We start from the raw sequence: 22,556 nt of genomic DNA on the forward strand, positions 1-22,556 counted from the left end.
CAAAGTCACTATTGGTTCTTTGAAGAGTAAAGCTGGCTGGAATTACACCATGTAGACAAAGTAGTCAAGCACAGATGTGGAGAATGATGACACTTGATCTACTGAATACAAAGCAGTGGATATACAATTCCTCTAACATCAGACATGTTCTGAAGATACAGGAGTAATGGTTAATGATGAGATATTAAAGGCTTCAGACTGTGACAATAGAAGTGAGACATGCAAAACCTGGGCTTTATAGAGGAAACTAACGTATATCAGGCTAAACACAAGGCCATCAGTGCTGGACATAAGTGAAGGGGAGGCATGCACAAACAAACACACACACACACACACACACACACACACACACACACACACACACACACACACACACACACACACACACACACACACACACACACACACACACACACACACACACACACACACACACACACACAGCACTCTGATGCATCATGGCATGAATATACAAGTACATTATAGATATGTAGACTGGAAGGACCCACTCCCAAGTCCCACTCTTACTGCTCCTCATCCCCTCAGAAACCCCCACTGCAACACATCAGGCGTGACAGGGGACCTTGAACGACCTTGTCGTCCATAGCTCTCGCGGAACATACTGTCCTGCCAAGCCCAGCCCACCTATCCTCGTCTCCCTCTCCCTCTCCACATCACTCTCTCTGTCCACTTTATCTCTCCTTCCCTCTATCTTCCTCTTCATCTCTCTGTGAAGCTGTCTCTGTGTAATGTGGTTTGTATCACTTTCCGTCGAGTCCGTTTGTTCGTATCATTTAAGTAAACAATCTCAATGATGGATCGCAGGTTTATGGGGACAATTCCAGGCACAGGTCCTGCAGAATTTTGTAATGCAACAGAGGTCAATTGAATAAGACAAAGCCTACAAACAAGCAAAAAAACGAAACACACACATACCCCCCCCCCCTCCCGCTTTTCCTGTGAAAGGCAATTAACTCCACATTGATAGCTCAGCAGTGGGAGGTGATCGCTCCCGTTCTGCTAGCTCCGCGATAACAGCTGAAAGGCAGTTTTTTTTTTCCCTCCCAGCAGAAATGGTTCCTGTATGCACACACATCATACTTACATTCATAGCTGTCAGGGTTTAAAGCTGCCATTCTCAGAAAGGGTCATTTTTTAATGCCGTTGCATATCAGTGAAGCCCATGGACCCACACATTCATAAAGATACCCAGGAATTAGGGCACTACGGGTGCAAATTCATCATATCACACTGAATGCTGAAAGTGTCTTATGTTGGTCAGTTGAATTAATTGGCGATGTAACATATTAAATTGCCCACACATGACTAAGCAGGTCCAGTTCAAGACCTTATCGGAAAGCAAACAGGCGATTACTCAAAGCATTAACACTAAATCCCTCACAATTAACTGGAACAACCAGCGTAATTTGAGTGTATTGATCTATTGAGGTTGTTTGAAGTTGGCACGGGATGGTGATTTCAGTTGACTTTTTTTGTATACACATGAAATATGTGTGTTGTTTTTGATTGGATCTCAACTGAAGGGACAAGCATTTTATTACTTCTTTTGACCCTTCTGTTAGTGATGCCGAGAAATCTGGGCTGGAGCGGTTCAATACTCAGCCGTAGCAGCCTCTCAGTCAATGCACCAACACATACACACTATGGACAAAACTGTGTGTTACCATAGAACGATATAATATATTTTTTTATTGGTTAAACCACAAATAACTTTGAAGCTTAAAAAAAGGCCTCAATTATTTACTTCCATTTTATTTTAATCAAAGCAAATGAACACCAGTCTTGTTGGTAATCTGAGTTTCACCCTGCATTTATCCCTGTGAAAACATGCCACAGTTTACCCCCCACCACCACCACCACCACCACCACACACACACACAAAGTGTTTCCTTGTGATCTTCCGCAGAAACATGGAGAAAGTTGTTTGCTATTTGTACGTGGTTTCCTGCTGCAGGACAGATAGTGATGTCAGTTAGCTTGTAACAGACTCAGAGATAACTAAAGTGACATCCTGTTTGCTTGCCATCAGTCACTTAAAACCATTCTCACTTTTTCACACATACACACACACACACACACACACACACACACACACACACACACACACACACACACACACACTGACATGTTACCATGTATTTGTGTGACTCAATTTGTTGTATGTTATTACCAGAGAAGGTCAGATTTGAAGAAAAACCCATAATACATGGCTGAGTTCATTTGAGTACTTTTGAATATTACAAAAATAAAAAATGTTACCACCACATTGAGGAAGTTTTCTCTTTGGTTACATCCTCTTGTGAAAAAAAAAAATCTTAGTTCATCAGTATTTAAAAACAAAAAAAGGTACTGTTTGGTGTAAATCGTAACAGATTCCTCTGAAGTGACAGTTAAAATAGTGAACCATCAGGAAGCCTGCACAGCTCTGGTATTTATAAAAGTTTGACTTGCTGATTAGATGCCATTTCTACTACAGTTTTGGTAACATTAGCATTCATGTTGTCATGGGCAATTTCAGGTTACGTAAGAAGCAATTTTCAGTGCTTTCCCAAGGGCCCATCCCGGGCTCACATTGTGAGACACATACGGTACATGCGAAGTAAAGTTAATGCTTCTTATTTGGTAACAAAAAAAAAAAACTGCGAGGGAGAAAACTGCGGCAGCTGGGCACAGAGCAATAACTGAAAGAGTTCAACATCTCAAAAAAACTCAGTATGACAGTGGACTCACTTTGAAATAAGTGTTGAGTAATAATCACGTAATGCTAATAAAAAAATCAAAATCATTTTATTTTATTTTTTTGGCATCTTCTCCTCTACGCCGTATCTTAATAGGATGACAACTATCTTTTATTTTTTACTAAAAATGAATTTATAATTTATTGCCAATTCATTTATCAGTTAATTTGTTAATTAATCATTTAGCCAAGAAATATCATTAGCACAATTTTGGATTTGGAATCTAACGGTATAAAATTGCATTCTGAAGAAAAGCAATCGAATGTGTACATTTTAACTTAACAAATTAACTTAAAATTAGCTGATTATTATTTGTATCTAAATCCTCAGTTATTAAAATTGCTATCCACTATCAATTATTTTCAGATGTGTAGTAACTTCGGGGCTAATTGTAATTAAGTAACCAGCAGCATTCAAATGTTTTGAAAGAGTTAAAGATTGTCTGTCATTAGTAGTCGCGGTACACATAGTAGTCTGTTACTGATGGATTTTTTTTTTTTTAATGTTTTGCAAAAACAACTTTAGTCTCTCAAGTCTGTATTTTCTTTCCTTCCTTCTTTCTGTCTGTCATTTCATTTCCCAATTAGTTCATGGGAACATTATTCTAATGCACGTATGGATTAGCTCAAGAATCAGTTTGGTTGTCGAGACCTGGACATACTCCTGCATTCACCACAGGAAGGCAGGAAGAGGTTAGACGCAAGCCAAAGACGAAGGACGGATGTATTAGTAGTTACGTACTGACACTGATGAAGAGGAGTTTGGGACTTTTTGTCAGCCATGACAAAGACCATCTGTGCACATTAAAATACCATTTTGTACAAAGAATCTGCTTTCTGAAATAAACACGAGCACAAGCAGTTGCAGCTGATAATGAGTACAGTACAAGTCCAGTGCTGGTGGTTATGGTCACATGACACCCGGTCATAAGTGGATCATGAGGCTTCCTCCAAAACCACAGCTGCATTGAAGGCGCACACACGCACAGGCACACGCATACACTCCCTTTCACATCAGACTAAAACTGCCTGAAAATAACGGAACTACAATGCCAGGAAACCATCATGCCTGCATGTGTACAGGAATTAAAAAACGTTCCCAAGAGCTACAATGTCTCATATGGATGGGAAGGCATGAACAGACAGGCTGGACAACATACAAGCGATAGCAAGAATCCATGACAGTATAAAAATACTTTAAAAAAAAATCCCTGTTTGAGAAGCAGAGTGCTTGTTATTTATTGTAACAGAAATGACGTCAGCACTAATCACACTTACTGGCTGGCTGTCCACTTCCTGAGAATCCCCAAACCACTAGTACTCCAATTCATTCTTTACTGCCTCCCACTTCCTCTTTAACAATTTATTGTATGCATTTAGTCATTACTATCAGTCTCCCCAATGTTGCTCTTCTTTGATTTGTCCCCACTCTGAACTGGGGTTAAACACCTTCCTGTGAAGGATATACAAGTAAATTAAAACTGCAAGCAGTGATGTACGGGCCCTCACACTCCCGCACGCCGCCTCCCCGAAGCCGTCTCCCCGACGTGCAGCGCGTGAGGGATCGCATATCCCCGCTTCTCGCAAAACAGGTATATACTTTATCGTCTCACCACTCAGGATGTATGTGACACATTTCGTGAGGTTTCAAGCATCCGTTGACCTTAAACATCAACTTCCTGTGTCACGGCGAGACATCCAACTTTGCCGCATCGTCACAGCGACACCCATTGACAAAGTTTAACGAATGTCTCAATATATCATCAACTCCATGTTCAGGTTATTGTGACCCGACTTTAGGTTCATGTGATCAACCAGCTCGACGTAGAATGTGAAAGTATGAAAAGTGTCATTTCCAGTGGCCAACAGGGGGCGCTATGACTATGAGTGAATATTACCACACAGGGGTCTTCAGGGCGGGGCTGTTATCATACCTGTGATGTTTGGAGAAGGTTGGTCCATGTACATAAGATTTAAAGCAACTCGTGGTTTCATGGCGAGGAGCTCAAAATGGCCGCCTCTCACGGGCACAGGCATCGGCGAAAACGAATTATTTTAAGAAGATTTAATCCCAAACATGTTTTCTATCCATAGAACCTAAATTCAAGTCGGTCCGACAAAATCCCTCGGAGGAGTTCGACAAAGTACGTGTCAGAATCGCCCCAAATGGCGACTAAATTCAAAATGGTAGACTTCCTGTCGAGTTGAGGTAACGGTGCAATGTAACTTTTTTGTGCGTCTAGGTGTGATACACGTGTCCACCGGGGCATCTCTGTAGGGGGCGCTCTCGAGCCATTTGGCCGCGCCCACTCGCGACTCCACTAGAATACGAAATTTTTCGTGCTCGGGCCCTAAAAATGTTTTTTTTTTTTCAAAATAACTTTTAATAAAAACATCAGGTTCATGTAGTGCTCATCCTATTTCTTTGATTCACATATTTTTTCGAAAACAGTTAAATCATCTAGTTGAAACTTTCACACTAGCTCTGGCTCTTTAAGTTTATATTGACTTTCTGTGTGTGACTTACAATGTAAATGCAATGTAAGAGTGCTTTAACTAAAATTATGGCGACAGAAGAGGAACAAATTCACCTTGAGAAATTGTATTTCCCTTTACTAGATGTCATACTAGATGTTGCCTCCAACCACAAACTGTTTGTCTAGCAATCTAGACAAACACAAACCCAGTTGTGCATGCAGCAGCACACATACCCACAGCCTTATTGCTCAAACTCATTTCTGCCAACTGCTTTTTTGTATATTTTGCCTACATGCAAGGATGGGACTTCAGATACTGGAAGGATTATATAAACTAGGATCACAATCTTCAACTACTCTGCTGTCACAGGTCAGCATGAGCCTGCAGGAGTAACATTGAGAGAAGTCTGGTGGATGTATAAAAACAAACCTGAGTTTAGGTTCATTGTGTCACAACAAAATGGCAGCCACTAAACCTGCATATTGTTCTGTGAACATTTGAGTAAGATAAGAATATTTGTCAATGTGCACAGTATAAGAAATTGAATGCATTGACATTTTTTTTAATAAGTATTGACGTTTTTTTTTTTTTTTTTTAAAGATTAAAAAGACAAAGGTATTAGTTTATAATTTTTACCCAGCCTTGATTCCACAATTTCTTTAATGGGAGTAAACAAATATTCATAATTGCTTTAGTATGACTTGACATTCTTGTGACAATTTTATATGGGCCAACTGAGATTGACCCACATGTAAAAACCTAACCTAAACATTTGGTTTTTTTCCTCCAATGTACGATTTAATCGGACTCAATTGCACAACAAAAATAAAATAACTTGCAATGCTGTTGTTCCTAAGTAACAGATATACGTGAGAATACTGACGTACTTTTGAATAACCACCAGTAAAAAAATGATTGTGGTCGAAATATGGAAGTGAATACATGTACTTATTTCGACCAGCTCAACTGCTTCACAATGCGAATACTCAAAAGACAAGTCAAAGTAAAATATTTAACAATAAAAACCTAGTTTTAAGAATAAACTCCCTTCCTCACTGCTGCAATGCATTAATAGTTAACTGGTAGCAGCACACTACTTGACTGCTTGATTATTCAGTTATCGGCTAAACCACTTCTGTTTCAAAGGAGGAAGAGGAGCTCACAACACAACAGTTTTCACAATTCTCTCCAGTGTACTGTTGCTGTTAAGTGGTTTCCTAATTTCTTAACCTCTGAGCTTTAAGTCTGTTTGAACAGCCCTGTTAATCAATGACTCAGATTAATTTACAGACAGTGAAAACACTGTTACTATATTTGCCTAGCAGTCATTTTGAGTTGTTATTGTAGGGAAAGGACAGGTGTAATATTGATGGCTGTATTTTACTTGGGTGAGGTCCTGCTTTTGTGCAATTCAAGCAACAATCAAGAATGATGTCACCCATTGATTTGTGAACTGCCTTTCTGAAGCCCTGTGTATAGCATTTTGCTCGTTGGGATGCAGGAATAACCGTACTTGGAGGAGCTCGGGAGGAGCAAATGGTGAATATGACTCGATTTTCTAGTACACTATAGCAGAAACCTGACTTCACCACAGGCCTGTAAATTAAAAAGACACACCCCCAAACATACCGGTTTTTGGGGCCTCATATCTAATTAAAGATGTAATTATTTTCAGATTGACTGCCAGAAAACTAATAAGAATGAGTGACTTTAGCAGGTGACTCCATATTAATTTTGTATTTCATGTGAATGCGTGTCTATGGAGCCAGAGCCTTTTTGGAGCTAACCCCGAGTGGCCCTCGGTGGTATTCCACGTTGAGGCACTTCCGCACTGGCCTTGTTTTTTAGATCTCAAAGCTGAATCTGTTTTTAAAAAAAAAAAATTAACAGCCTATGATGCAACTTGGTTCACCGTCATGGCTTACTGGGACACTGACCTCTCATTTATAGACTTGTGCTTTCCCTACAATGACAAGTCCAAATGTCTGCCGTGAAAAAGGTCTATGCCCTAAGAAGTGCCAGCAGGGACAACATGAGGTCTAGTTTGAGTTCATTATTAGTCTTGCACTAGTCATTCTGCCCCTCCATCTGCTCTGCTGTCCCAAATGTGTGTCTGCGTGTGTGTACGTGCGTATCTGTGTGCCCATATTAGCCTTTTTGTGTGCATATATGCCACTCCCCTGAATCACTATTTCTGCTGAGCCACTACATGGCAGAGAAACACAGGGACCAGAAGCGGTGCTGAGAATTACATAAATGACACAGTGGTGCCAGGACCACTTGTTTTCACTCTGCTGCAAGCAAATACTGGAAAACAGATCTGAGGGAATGAAAGTGAGAGATGAAGAGAGGGAGATAGACAGATTGTGTGTATGTATGTGTGTGAGCTCGACAGAGAGACTTTCTTTTCATAGTACACACTCAAATTCTCTCTTATATTTTGCTCTATTCTACTGCTGTATGCTTTTCTGGGTGGATAAGAGAAGGCAGGCACAAATACTGGGGTTATTTCTGACAATGGCGACTCATTTGTAGTAATGGTAATGCTGGTTTATAATAAGTCCTAACTTTGGTCTGAAAAGGGTATTAGTCCATACATGGGAATAGAGCATACAAAGGAGAGATGTCTCGTCATTGTGGAGTGAATTATTGCAGGGAGGCAATGTGAGAAGAAGGAAGAGATTATCAAGAATAAGACGCTAAGGGATAGCAATGTTCCCTTTGCACCAAGTTAAAAAAAAAAAAAAAAAAACAGCTGAAATTGAAGCATTTGGAAACCAGAAGGACACTTGGAGACCGCAGTGCTCCACTAAGACCAGTAGTCCACTCCATACTCTGTAACTGAAACAATGATATATGTCTGGAAAAATTTACAAAACTATTAGAATGATGTCAAAATACACGTCCCTCACTGAAGCATCATATCTCAGCTGGGTAGCGGTTCCGGTTTTCCCCAATGACACCACTGTCCCAGAGTGCTCCATAACGATGGCTTCCTCTAAAAGTTTGAGCAACTGCATGTGTATCCCAGAGGATTAACAGCACCTACGAATGTGGATTGGGATATGGAGTCATGATATTTCTATAATATATTTGTCACGACAGAACTTTACTGCCATATACAGAATTTTAGGATGTCTGGCTTTTAGAAGGCTGAATGCCCAATCGCAATGTTAACAAGGGTAAAAAAAAAAATTGTATAGATCTGCTCCGTGATTTCGATCCCCTTTACAAAGTTGAGTGGTTTCTTCTTTGGTCCATGCAACAAAAGCTTCCAACAAACATCATGAAAATCGGGCTGTTTTTTTCTGTAATCATGCTAAAAAAAACAGTCAAATAAACAAACCGCATAATAAACGTAACCGTTTTGGCGAAGGTAAAAACATCATTATTTTGTCTGAGCTGCAAACTGGATATCAGGGTGTCATCTGCTGCAGTAGATGATAGTACTATGAGCTGCATCCATTGATACATGCAACTGTTGCAGTTGGTAAATACAAATTCTAATTATTAGAATAAATCAGCTATTATCAATATTTAATTATAATGTATAAAATGACAGTGAGAAAACAATGAGACAATGTGAACATGGTGACAGAATCATGACTTCAAATAAATGATAATGTTTCTCAGTAACTGCTAAATGTCTAAATAAGCGTATTCTTAGCAGCACAACAGTAGACCTTGGTGGCCTTGGTGAAAAATTTAAAAACAAAGAAGGTCATAGCTTTCAGGTTTTCCTTTGGCATTATCACCAGCTGCTGGAGGAAACTATGAAATAAAATAGAAATTTTAAGCATTCAAATTTGTCAAAGCAGACAGACATGTGTGCATACAAGAATGCTAATGAGGAACAATGAGGCTATAACTTTTAGACCTTGGCTTCTGTAATAAACCAGCCTGCAGGTGGTGGTGATAACATTTTGCAATCTTTCATCTCCCCTGCTTTTTCTGCCTGTCCTGGACTGCTACTCTCCATGCCCATATGACTGCATTTTCTTTAACTAGTGCAGTAGAAGGCCCAAAACTGCAGGTATCACCACCTATGAGCAGCTCTGGCCGAATACAACTAAACAGCAGGTCATTCAATCAGCTCAATATTAATTTTAGTCTCTTCCCGCAATCTGTCCTCTACACCTTTCTCTTTCCTAAAAATACATCTACCCACACAGCCTGTGGCATCCTTCCCCAACTTCTCCTTTCGCAATCTCGGATTTCAACACATCAAGAGTTTCTTAGTGAATTTGTTCGTGTCGAGACTTGCTAAAACCAGTTACACATGCTACTTGTAACCATAACTAGTAATTGTATTGCACAAATCTTTCCCCATGAGTTAATGGGAATTACAGTTAACAAGACAACTGTGATGTTGGTAGGACCGGGGCAGCACAGTACTGGTTCAATCCTGCAGCACCGCCGTCACGCCCCTCTGCCGTTTTCCGCCGGCTTTTATATTTGGCAGCGGTACAGAACATTCTTGTGTTATTGCAGTGGCCCAGTGTCCGTGGTGTAAAGAGGACATACACACAGGTACACAATAACTTATAACTACATAAGAACCCTCCCGTGCCCGTTACACACACACACACACACACACACACACACACACACACACACACACACACACACACACACACACACACACACACACACACACACACACACACACACACACACACACACAGAGCCTATTTTCTCCTGCTTGGTCTATTTTTCTATTCCCCCCAGCAGAAAGACGAGGTCTCTCCACAGCTGGAGGTTATACTCCTGTTGACTGAACAAATGGGCCAGAGCAGGCAGCGAGTATACCACACTGCCACAGTAGCTACATACGTACAGTGGAGCAAGACACAGAAAAAACACACATGGCCTTCCCTATGGATTTCCAGATTTAACTCTCAGCAAGGACATATAGAACCTCGCACCTAAAAGCTTGAGATATTCTGGGAAATACATAAATTGCGCATGGCACTGTGGTTTGAGTAAACACCTTAAATCCCTTTCAGACACTATTCTAAAATCTGACCAATCTCATCAATGCAAAATAAAAATCTGTTTAACTAAAGCATAAACTGTGAAGTAAATGACTATACTATAGTATATTATTCTGCATGTATGAGATATTTGTGTGTGTATTCATTAGAAAACATTAGGAAATTGCTCAGGCTTAGTAGCTCCGGCTGATGCACTTAATATTTCAAGGGGATGCTTTTTTTTTGTTTTGTTTCAATGTTATGTAAACAACTCAAAGTGGTACTAAATTGATTAATTAATTTCATATTGACCAAGAAAGCAATTCATTTCTGTCAACAAGAATCCATATAATGACACTGATTCCGTACTTGTAAAAAAACAGGTTTAGGAGAGGCTGTTCTCAGTTGAATAAAATTTGCTGTACACAAGAATAGAGTTGATGGCGGGTTTTAATGCGCAGTGGTTGACCTTGAGATGAACCAGTATATATATATATATATATATGTATAATGCAGTAGAGGAACACTAGAAACAGGAAGATGATTGTGGTGGCAGGGTGTGGTTAGCTCAGCTGCAGGGGGTAGAGAGTGGGAGGGGAGTGGCTCAGGGAACGGGGCCAGGAGAAGGATAAGGGTCCTAGCTGAACTAAATCAGGATGATTTTGTCTCTCCTATATAAGTGAGCAGGACCTGGAGAGGAGAGGAGAGGAGAGGAGAGGAGAGGAGAGGAGAGGAGAGGAGAGGAGAGGAGAGGAGAGGAGAGGAGAGGAGAGGAGAGGAGAGGAGAGGAGAGGAGAGGAGAGGAGAGGGAGAAGCCGAAGCCAGAGACGGGATGGACGCTCGGCGGCAGGGCAGGAGAGCGTCGGCACAGAGACATTGGTGTGGGGTCAGGGGTGAATAAAAAGCATTTATACACGAACGGTGTGACTCAGCGAGTCATCTGTATCCAGGAGGAACCCCGGTAGCACACACCTGCTACAATGATCTTTCCTAGTGAGACAATTATAAGAATCTTAGCACTCATCTGGTTACTTTACCATTAATCTTAGTGACCACAAAAAAGGTTGTGGTAATTAGTACTCATTGAACTTGCACTAATATCATACAGCACTGTGGCTGTAAATCAGCTGTTGCCACAGCTCCGCTTTGTTAATCAACTAAGTTGCTCCCCTAAGGTTTTATTAGAGGAGCCTTATACTAAAGCTCCAACAGAGGTTTTGTCTGTGCTGATTCTTGTATTTGCTGCCATGGCCAACCGAAGCTGCTGATCTGAGAATCAGTCAGGTGATAGTGGGCAGCTTCGGGATAGCCACAGTGTCACTTAGGTTGCGTTCACACAGACAGTGGATCAAATATATTACAAAAACTTCAGTGTTTTGCCACTGTGTGGAAAACTGTGTTTTACCATGAAGATGAGAGAGCCAAAGAGTTGGCTATCACTATAATCAATTCTCATTTACACACTGAAAAGACTCCTTGGGATTCCAATGACACAGGAGGACAACATCCAAAACCTTTTTGCGATGCCAAAATATATTAAAAAGGTTCAACTGGAGCTAATATAAAGCTTCAGCAAATTGAGATAGGCAAAATTTTTTTTTTTTTTTTTTTTTTTTTTTTAGTTCATAGTGTTTTGAGTTGGGAATTACCTCTTTGTGCTACTCCATTGTGGCCCGACAAAGAAAGGCTGTCCAGGAAGAATAATTTTAATACTAAAAAGACAGTAACTGTGAAAGATCCTCACTTGATTTGTCCACGTCAGACTAAAGCTTCATGTTACCTTTTACTGATATTAAGAATGTTTTTTTTGCAGGTGATGAAGTTTACAGATTTTGTTGCTCATGTTAAAATCGTATTCAGAGGGGGTTGTCTCCACTATCAGTTTGAACCAGAAGAGCAATTACAGCAACCAGTAACTGTTTCAATGATTATAAGGGAATCAAATTGCTTCAAGGCAGAGAAAATGTGAACCATTTCTTTACATATTGCACAACCTTAGATTTGTTTTTAGCACCTTTAGAAATTATGGAAGCAAATGCAGATACAAATTTGTATTCATTTATTCATGGGCACATACCTTTCTAAAGGTCACAATCAACATTAAAAATGAAACCAATATCGTGGTAACACTATAGAAAGTGTGAAAGTAGAAAAAAAATTTCCCCTCGGGGATTAATAAAGTAAATACCTACCTACCTAGAAAACGTTACTTGCACAGTAATTCAGTTATACTGTGGCAATTGTATGGTCTTGGTATTTCAGATTGTTTGAAAACAACATTATTTTTTCACTATTGCAATATGACTAACTTAGCAGGATAATTTTTTCCCCCTTACCTTTAGTAAATACAATACTTGGCTGTGGGCAAGGTGTTGAACTACTTTTTAAGGATGGGCCTGGCTAGTTTCCAGGGGTCTATTGCTGTGCTACTAAGAAATATTACCTTATTTAAGGGTGATCAAAAACTGCTTCAAAAGGAGTTTATAGTGCAATTTAACCAGATAATGGAAGACATGCAAAAGTCTGCATGGAAAACAACAGTTTTCCTGTGCCTATTCAGAAGTAAAGATTAGATAGCGTATACTTGCTTGCAGTAAACACTTATTGTGGGTAAAGTATAAACCAGTGCTGTCCTCACAGTAATGATCTTCTAACATCAGCAGTACTCCACCCATCATCAACACTGTGTGTGTTTGGATTATACCTCACTGGCAACATCGCTGTTATACACCGGCTCCTCACAAGTTATAGTTTGACTGCCCTCAAACACGTGACCAAAGTAACCACGGTAACCGTCTCAATAACAAAGGGGGGCTCAGACCAGGTCAACAAAGACTGGGATTCTCCTCAGGATGATTAGGTTACATAAATGATTAGAGTGTCAACACAAGACCCTCAGTCGGCCTCTGAAGTGACTCGCAGCTCTCCATCTGAGCACTGGTACACCTTCACGCCCTCACCTCGACAACACACAGCTCCACCATCTGTCAGTGGTCAAATATCCAGACTACCAGGACTGGATAGGGATCATCTTATAGACAACAGTATACGACTAAGTGTATGATTACTATAGGGATCACCTCAGGATCAGCTATGCTTGCTATGTCTTCACATGCCTGAAGCAGACTGCAATTACAACAACAGGAACAGGATTTTACAGTGATGTAATCTGGGTAACTCCAATACACAACGTGATCATGACATCTTTTGAAATCTATGAAACTACTGCAACATAGTGTACTAGGGGAAGTGGACTAACTGCACAAAACTTTCTATATATCCACACCCAAGAGTTAGCACTTTACTGGAACTCGTGAAGTAAGGTCACAAGATTGTACCATTTAACCTTTAACAGATTGAGAGAGAATGTCTGTGGTTGACTGTCCAAAAAATAATGCAGGAAAGCATGTGAAACACACACCTTTGTCAAACATTGGGACATGAATACTTTTTCTTCCACGTGGGAGTGGATGTCATTGAAAGTGTGAATCAGAGCAATAAATACATATATTAGATGTGTCAAACCAAGCTAGGTGTGACATGAAATATCCATACCAACACATAAATTCATGGAGGGTAATCTTTGAAGTAATTCCACAGCTGCTTGTGATTTTATGACTCTAGAAACCCAGGAAGCTCTATTCTGACATACAACTGGAATGCAAATCTATTTACTTTGAACAAGCGACTACGACAGAATATAATCACACTAAATCATAGTCCCAAAAACAAATTTCCCATACATTGGCTCTTTGGCAATCTGTCCCGGTAGACCAAGAACTGCTCAGGTAGATGAAATCACTCAGATTCAACTGAGCAAAATTTTACATTTAGTCACATTTTCATCCTCCCTTCAAACTAATTTTTAACCACACATCTGTCTGAGATGTGAGTGCTGCATTAGCTGAGTGGAGACTAGCGATGCAGTGGATATATTTTCAGTACACGGTGTGCATATGAGTTGTTGGAGGACACCATCCATGGATAGTTTGCATATGAGGCATTTAGGGGACATCTGTAAATTGTTCCTATAGAAAATAACTTGGGTTACACTCTCCCCCTCTAAACTACATGGAGATGCATTGAATCATTGACAGATGAATCATAAATGAATCGAATCATGAGGCAGGTGAAGATGTACACCCGATGCCTACTTGATTATACCCAAATAAATATTACAATGAATCAACATCAACATGTTTGAACCATTTGTTCAATGCAACTGTCCATGGTATGTTATTACAATTTAGATCAAAGTATTCTCTTGTTTCTTGCTGATGGCAATGGGAATTTATTTATTTATCCACAAATATAAACGGTCTCAAAAATACTGGATAAAGTGGTTTCCTATATCAGCCAGGTGTACAGAAAAAGGGAAACAATTAGTGTCTCTTGTCTGCAGCAACAATACAGGGAAGAATGCTTTAAGTTTTGCAGTGTCAAAATCAAAACAGTTATGCAATCCAAGCCCTTTCAGGGTGGCGCTCAGTGTTCCTGCACAAACCCTATTTGGAGTGTACTTTAGAGGTAGGTGTGTGTGTGTGTGTGTGTGTGTGTGTGTGTGTGTGTGTGTGTGTGTGTGTGTGTGTGTGTGTGTGTGTGTGTGTGTGTGTGTGTGTGTGTGTGTGTGTGTGTGTGTGTGTGTGTGTGTGTGTGTGTGTGTGTGTGTGCGTGTGTGCATACATGTGTCTGATGTGGGATAGCAAGTGGAGTTTCATGTGGTCAATGGGAGGCTTTAAGAGAATTGCTCATGGCTCTGACTGACTCTCAAGGTGCAATGAACTCCCACTCTATTGATGTTTAACTAATACTAAAGTATTTACAGTCACATGTCTTTGGCCTGTGTGCACGCATTTACAATGCAGGGACGTAACAGACCATCTCAGCAGGCCGATTTACACAAGTAAAAAATATCTAGATGGAAGCAAAAATAACAAAAGTGCTGTTTGAACAGATCTTGCATTACTTAAAAGTATGTATACTAGTTGTAATGGCTGTTCCTGAGAGGTCCGAATTTTAGTGTACAAATGTCCCAGACAAAGATATGTGCCGCCGTCCCAAATGGCGGGACTGTATCCCTGGGGATTTGTTGTCACCCAGATCATTATGGGAACAAGGATGGCATGTTTCTTTGGTTGCCCTGACAATAAAAGGAGTCAGTCCTGGATGGGAAGAAGTCCTCAGGGAACCATAGCAACCGCAGTGCAAATGTCAAATGCCAGATCTTAAGTGGTAAAGCCAGAGACATTTCAGTGGCTGAACTACTCGGCCCAGAACTTTCTATATATTTACTTTTGATTGATTGATTGATTTTTGACAGATTTATATTCATTATTAATCAATCACTGATGTTAACATTTTAAATAGCTGAACAACATTACAAAAGTTAAAGCTGCATAACTTATTAATCTTATTCTTGTCTATTCACAACAAAATCTATCGTAGGCAGCTTGGAACAAAGTTAATATTTCACCCTGGCTATTCCTCGCCTCTGGAAATTAGCCTGAGGAGGCTGGTTGAATTGAGCTGAATGGATGGATCAATTAAGCAGCAGTAGGACGGTGGGAGGTGTGAGGGTCGTACTCACTCGCCTTTAGGCCCAGAGATGGATGGCTTTAGGAGTGTCAGAGAATCTCAGGCTTTAACACAAGCAACACATCTGCAGGGTAGCCGTATGCCCAAGCATAAATGGGCATACCTATTACCATAGACACATCTCTACTTACTTGCACATAAATACAAACACTCACTCGCCACTGCAGTACACAAAGACAGACACCACTATTACCAAAGCAAGTGGTGCTGTGTTGGCTCCATGGTTCCCACCAACAATGCTATCACTTTTGATGCCTATAAACTTGTGAAGGGCACCGACTTTACAAGATTTAAGAGAGGCAGTTTAACTACAGCTTGGAGTGATTTGTAATTAAAGTCCTATAGTTGTGTAAAAGTAGATAACTATTATCCATTCATCAAATGTGCAAACTTAACTAATCTATCTGGAATGTATAAAAGCTTTATGTGCAGTAAACACCTTATCCTCCTCCTCAACAAAGTTAACGAGTTACCCCCCCCCCCATTAAGCTGGTCAGAGCAACAGGTGGGCATCTAAATTCCGTTGTCACAAACACATGCTAATCTCGGTTATGTTTGGCTTCAAGGAGACTTTTTTATTTCCGTTTACAGCACTTGAGAAGCTTGCGAAGTCAGAAACGGTCTGACTTCACAAGTTTCTCTCTTCTTTAATGCCTCCCCACCTCAACTATAATACTTTACCCAAATTAGGATTCAAATTTCCCTGAGGTAAGGCAGGTCATTGTTACGTTGAAAGTTGGCTTTGCAGGAAGTGGCTGCACAAACAAATCGACACAGAAGTGAATAGAGCATCATCTATGTGAACACTCTTGCAGCCTTGTGGGTGCGACCAGAGGAAATGTAATAACTGCTCTGGAAAAACAGCTTTCTCAGATATGCACTGGGGAGAGAAGCAGCATGATCGCACAGAACTGGGCTCTGAGATCTCTGCTATAAGTGATGTCAGGGAACAAGGCCAAGCACAAATCAAGCCACGGTGTTTCTGCTATATCTCTACAAATTAATCCCATAGGACAAGGTGGGAAGAGTGAGAGAGCATTAAACATTCAATTATCAAACTACATTATACAAAGTTTGAATGGAAAACTCATACAATAGGACCAGACGGTACAGATAAAGCCATGACATGATGACAGTACACTGTTTAGTTGCCCATAATAATGACAGTATGGCTATAAAGGCAGATTCTGCAATTGGTGACATATTACAAGAAAGTAGAATACATTGAAATGTCTTTGTAACTCAACAAATAAAACAAAATGCCCCCACTTTTCAAAGGATGTGGCACTGCATTAATAAATACTCTATGTTATACAGAATTTTAAAGAAAGCTGCCAAGGAAAGCCAAAGAATTTAGCCAATGAAGGCTATACCTCTGCCTCACTATCACAAGAGAACACATTGCTATACAGGCACAGGTATTGATACTGTATTGCAAGAGACTACAGTATATCCGGATAGACTTCATTATAAACTATTTGTCCCATATCTAATAATTAACAAGTATATTTGATCGTTTTAAGCAAAACGCAAAAGACTGTAGAGGCTGCTTATCACTCTGTATTTATACATTCTCAAAAGTCTGAACATCAAAAGTATGTGTATCATATTGTATTTTAGTTACTGGTAAAGCAGACCTGCCTCAAGCCACAACACCTGCAGGTCTACAATTATTTCTCAGCGGATGTTTCTGAGTCATGTACTTAACGGCCTTCTCTGCTGTCACCATGGTTCTTAGGTGAGGATGACAAGTAGATGAGGCATGGTTAGGTGTGAAGGCGATGGAAGAGGAGCTGTAAAGATACTGTCAAGCTGCTTCAAAAGCAAACAAACAATTACTGAGCATATCAAAACAATGTCTATACTGCTGTTTGCAAGTGATATTGTTTCATGTCGAGTCAAGATGACAACTCTGTCTCTGTGGTTTTTCATCTCATGTTTGTGTTTTTTAATACTACTGTAATAACCTGCTGGGTTTCTACGGAACTGGCTATCTATGTAGCTTCATTGCTACACTTGCTGTGAAGGAACTTGGAAAAACACTGGAGAGACTTTGCACCATCAGTAGGCCACACCTAGAAATTAATCAAGTAAACGGTAAGATATGCCCAGTACTACAGACAGATACACACCCACACACAGCCACTGAGACAGGGGGATGAACTTGGTCTCTAGAGACAAAAGAGAAGCACCTGGTTTCTTGTTTTCTTCGCTCTTCCTGGATGTGGAGGTGTGTGTGTGTGTGTGTGTGTGTGCGTGTGTGTGTGTGTGTGTATATCTGTGTTCAAATCTATAAATAGAGGCTGCGTCTTCCCTAGCACTTGCTCCAGTGGGATCCTCTCATGTTTTAATTAAATAAACTGCTGCAATCAGGCCCAGCTGTGCCCTGCATCCCTGGCCTGCATCAGTCAGCATCCATGCTCAGGGGCGTCATAGAGGCTGCGGTGTCAGTGCATATGAGTACATGGAGATTGAGAAACTGGACGAGAGAGAGAGAGAGAGAGAGAGAGAGAGAGAGAGAGAGAGAGAGAGAGAGAGAGAGAGAGAGAGAGAGAGAGAGAGATGGACTAAGCGGTGAAACTGGGGCAATCTACTCTGAAGCCACCTGGGTATCATAGGAAGCCCTGTTCAGGTGTTCTGGATGGGTTCCCCAATGTGCAAACCAGCAGACAGAAAGGAGCTCGGCTCATCTCTTTCATCCTTTCCCTCACCGTTCCCCCCTCCTCCACCTCTTAGCCTTTTCCATTTTACTATTATACTGCTGAATTATACTGCTAATTTTCTTCAGTGCCCCCACCCATATGATCACTTTCAGCAAATGCACATGCTAACAATAACATATTTAACACATGTACAGCCAAAACTACCCATGTGATCTGGTGTATCGCCTCATGTTACAGGATTTTGTTGCTGACGTATACAACTTACATTAAATGCTGGAAGAAAATAATAGGAAACTAGAATGATCTTTCTAGACTATTATTATCATTTGTGGAAAATGTGGCATAATTATCGCGAAATGTTGTGAAGGATCCAGTGGTATCTCTGAAGCCCACTCCGAACTTTGCGCTCCCCTGCTCTTGAAGAGATAGAGCAGATTGGTTGAGGTTAATTCCTGGTAGTGGCGCAGATTACAATGTGGATGATGTTCCAGCAGTACGATAGAGAATTAAAAGTAGCTGATCAACCAACACAATTCTCCAAACTTCCAAAGCATTCACAACCCTACAATAGTCAAAATAGTATTTTGTGTCTGAAGCTTGATTTATCTTTCAAACCTCTCAGTATCATGAACTCATTTCAAATAGGTCCATGATACTGTGAGGACTATGAAAAAAAATTGGCTCCATTTCGTTTTCCCCACACCCCTAAATGACTTCCTTTTTTCAGCCCTGCTGTGAAAGATTAAACAGCTTTTAGTAACAGCAGAAAAAGCTGCCTAGTTCCTAGTTACCATCTATAATTGATGGACTGGATCTGCTGGTCTTTGTTGTGTTTCTAAACTAACCCCAAGTAAGCCATGTGGCCATTACAGCCCTACAATAGTCAACACCCAGTATTAACACCAAAACGGCCAAGTGCGGCTCTCAGGCGGCATCGATACTTGAGCTGGAAGAATAGTGAACAACTGGATGAAGTATTATTTTTATCTCAGCAACTCAATGATTTTCTTGTTTATTTGTTTCACATTTAGAGTAATAATTGCTTTCTGTCAATGGGACTTACACAGGCTATTCCTGTCAGTAATGTGCCCTTCATATGAGAATTGATTCAATTATTGATTAAGTTGTCCACAGCTGACAAAAAGTGTGACTGGATCAATACTCATTTTGATGAGTAAGAAGGAGCAGTTTCTCTCTGATGTTTTAGAAAGGCTACACATGTATGACATGACCTCTATTTCACTCATTAGTCACTCCTCATGCCAACAATAACAGACTCGTAATTTAGTTGTGCAAAGTCTTTACTGTTCTCGCTATTTTTTTTTTCTTAGCAAGAACAGTACATTTTTACATTTTAAATCTGCTCTTCTTTCAGCTGGACAATGGTCTGTCCAGTGTTTTGACTGAGATTGATGATTTGTGCCCTCTGTGTATGGATTGTTTGACAATGTTTCACGAAAGACCAACCTCAATGAGCATGTGCAGCAAGTACAAGAGGATATCCAACCAATGGTCACAGTAAACAGGAAAAAAGTTCCAGGCGCCATATTCTACCTGTACCTTGTGTTTCATAAGAAAAACATTTCCTTGTAAACTTCTCCTTCTTGGTTCCCAAAATGGAAGAAAATAGTCAATCATGTTGTTGCTGATTATTGTCACGTTCATCAGTGTTCCTTAATCCAGTTAGTGAAAAGTTCAACCAGATCAGAGTCAAGGACGGGGCCAGACAAAAGTTCCACCTTTACAACCACTATGCATCAAGATAAGCTTTATTCAATTAGCTACACCAAGGACATTATGTTTGGACATCACATGGGTGATAACGAACACAACAGCTTGCATGATTGGCCCTATATATCAACGATGATAAAAATTAATGGGCTATGGCCTAAGCTAGAAGGCCACCGGAAAAAGGATGTAAGAGATACTAAAGAAGACTGAGGTGACACGCATGTCCACACTTTCAATGAGAGAGACAAAGACTGACAAGAACAAGAGAAGGGAGAAGATGATGAAGCACATTAATTAATTAATGATAGGAGGGATTTAGGACATGTGATATTACACAACTGCATGTGACTTACAGGCAGCAAATGATGTAAGGAATGACTTGTTTGTAAGTGATATCTATGTTAACATCACAAATACTGTTTAGGGCTGTGAAACCATGACTCATAAGGTTCCCTTTAGTCAGTGTAAGACTTGTGAAACACATGAGTACACTTCACTGTCAGTGAAGGCCAACAATGTACCCCAAATCATGGCCAAAATACCACATTTTTTTTACCAGCATTATAATCATAGCTCTTAGGCCTACTAACATCATCATCATCATCATTATAATAATGGCCATGCTCATCAGTATAACTGTTATTATCATGGACAGGTACGTGGATATTATAGGATTGAGCTCCAGCATCCAAATGAGTCTCATCGTCGATTGGGAGAGATCAAAAGCTGAGCAGAGGCGCATGGCCCCATCTCTTCTCAGCCGAGCTGTCACACATGACCTAACAGCCCCGCACAAACAGCCTCATTTCATCCATTCGTCTGAGAATTCAAAATAAAGACCACCGATTTGATTTGACTTACCGATTCCGGGGGCGGAGTAGATGAAATACAATGCCGAGGTGGACAGTGAAAAAAGGAATAATAGCCCAAGGAATGACCTTCTCCGGAACCGCAAATGTGTCGGCATTATACAGGCAGCAAAAGCACACACAGGCACGTTTTTTTGCGTTATCTACAACGACGGCAGACCAGTTCCGATGTGTCCAGATGCCTGAGCTAGTAGTCCGCGAACAGTCTGGGTTAAATGAGCCGAATGGAGTGGTCGGTCTGCGGCAGCAGTGAGCCAGGAGTAGGCGACGAGGAAGTCAGTCTATTTCCGCGGCAGGTCGAGAATAGGATGGGACCTCCAGCTTTCAGTCAGTCCACTCAATTTCCATTCCTGAGGGGATGCTTTGGTTTTAGTAGAGCGTATGTCCGGTGTCGAAACGGCTGACGATGACAGCGCGGTAAAACCTGGCCTGGTATTGTCAGTGAGAGACCATCATTTGGGTTCCGCTGTACGTCGCTGATGGTGTTTTGCCGCTCCCCCTGCGCTTCTCCTGCCTGCCTGCCTGCCTGCTTGCCTGCCGCCTGCTGCCTGCCTGCCCAGCCCTATGAATGGAGCTGTCCCTCCGCAAAAAACACGAGCGACACCTAAAGTGGGCGTTAACTTCCCCCCAAAAAACGTGCATAACGTTAAAACCACGTAACCTAGCGACCAACAATTCGAATAACGTTCGCAGCTTCGATAACCGTCGCGACGTGGTCATAACAGTAGTTTATCAGTAATCCGACCTAATCTAGGTCTAATTAACGATTAATCCCAGCGACAAATTAACTGCTGGTGGCTAATTTAGCAATATTTCAGTAAAGAAAGCCATACAATGTTTTTTTTTTTTTTTTTTTTTTTTTTTTATTCTGATAATCTCTGTTGCAACTACAACCATTAACCATAAAAAAAAAAAACTGTTTAAACAAAAACTCGGCGTTTTTGTAGCATACTTATCGGTGGGTTGTTTTCGCCTATTTGACGCATAATTTTCATAAAGTGTACCAAATCATTTTGATTTATTTATTTATTTTTTTACATTTAAAAATCAATGTGAAAAGGTTAAGTATATCTATCCGGGCTCTACAGGATACAGTATGTAAATGAGCACACACACACGAATACAAATCAAGATTTACAGATTATATATTTTCTCATATTCAGAAAAATATTAATATTGATATATATATATATTTATTTATTTTTAATTGTTTTTATTTTACAGGCATTCATTTCTCATTCTTTGCATTGAAGAATGCAGAGTTTTTTTTTACGAGGCTATATTTGCAGGGTCCTTTCCGGACAGCGCCGCCTACAATAAACTACCAAATCCGGGAAACGCTAAACGAGAGAGTGACGTTACGCCGTAATGACTTATGGGAAATTGAGTACATATTAAAATATTGTAACGGTTCTAATTTTACACGTACAGCCGAAAGTAGTACTGTCCGCTGTGACAAGAACAAATACAGATGTTTTAACAACAAAAG

The 22,556-nt window shown here is 40.5% G+C and overlaps 1 protein-coding gene across 1 annotated transcript in view; it reads right to left on the reverse strand.

The window, feature by feature from the left end:
• b4galt5 (UDP-Gal:betaGlcNAc beta 1,4- galactosyltransferase, polypeptide 5) overlaps positions 1-21,662 on the reverse strand; it is a 32,677-nt gene extending 11,015 nt beyond the window's left edge. Inside the window, exon 1 of the mRNA XM_069725030.1 lies at positions 21,060-21,662. Coding sequence (XP_069581131.1) covers positions 21,060-21,165 — 106 coding nt within the window. The 5' untranslated portion in view covers positions 21,166-21,662. The remainder of the gene's footprint in view (positions 1-21,059) is intronic.
• Between the last annotated feature and the right edge of the window lie 894 nt (positions 21,663-22,556).

The sequence above is a fragment of the Brachyistius frenatus genome, unplaced genomic scaffold (assembly GCF_029030835.1).
Source record: "Brachyistius frenatus isolate BFR_SWC_R1_liver_20210118 unplaced genomic scaffold, ASM2903083v1 Contig_6, whole genome shotgun sequence".
NCBI classification, from domain to species: Eukaryota; Metazoa; Chordata; class Actinopteri; family Embiotocidae; genus Brachyistius; species Brachyistius frenatus.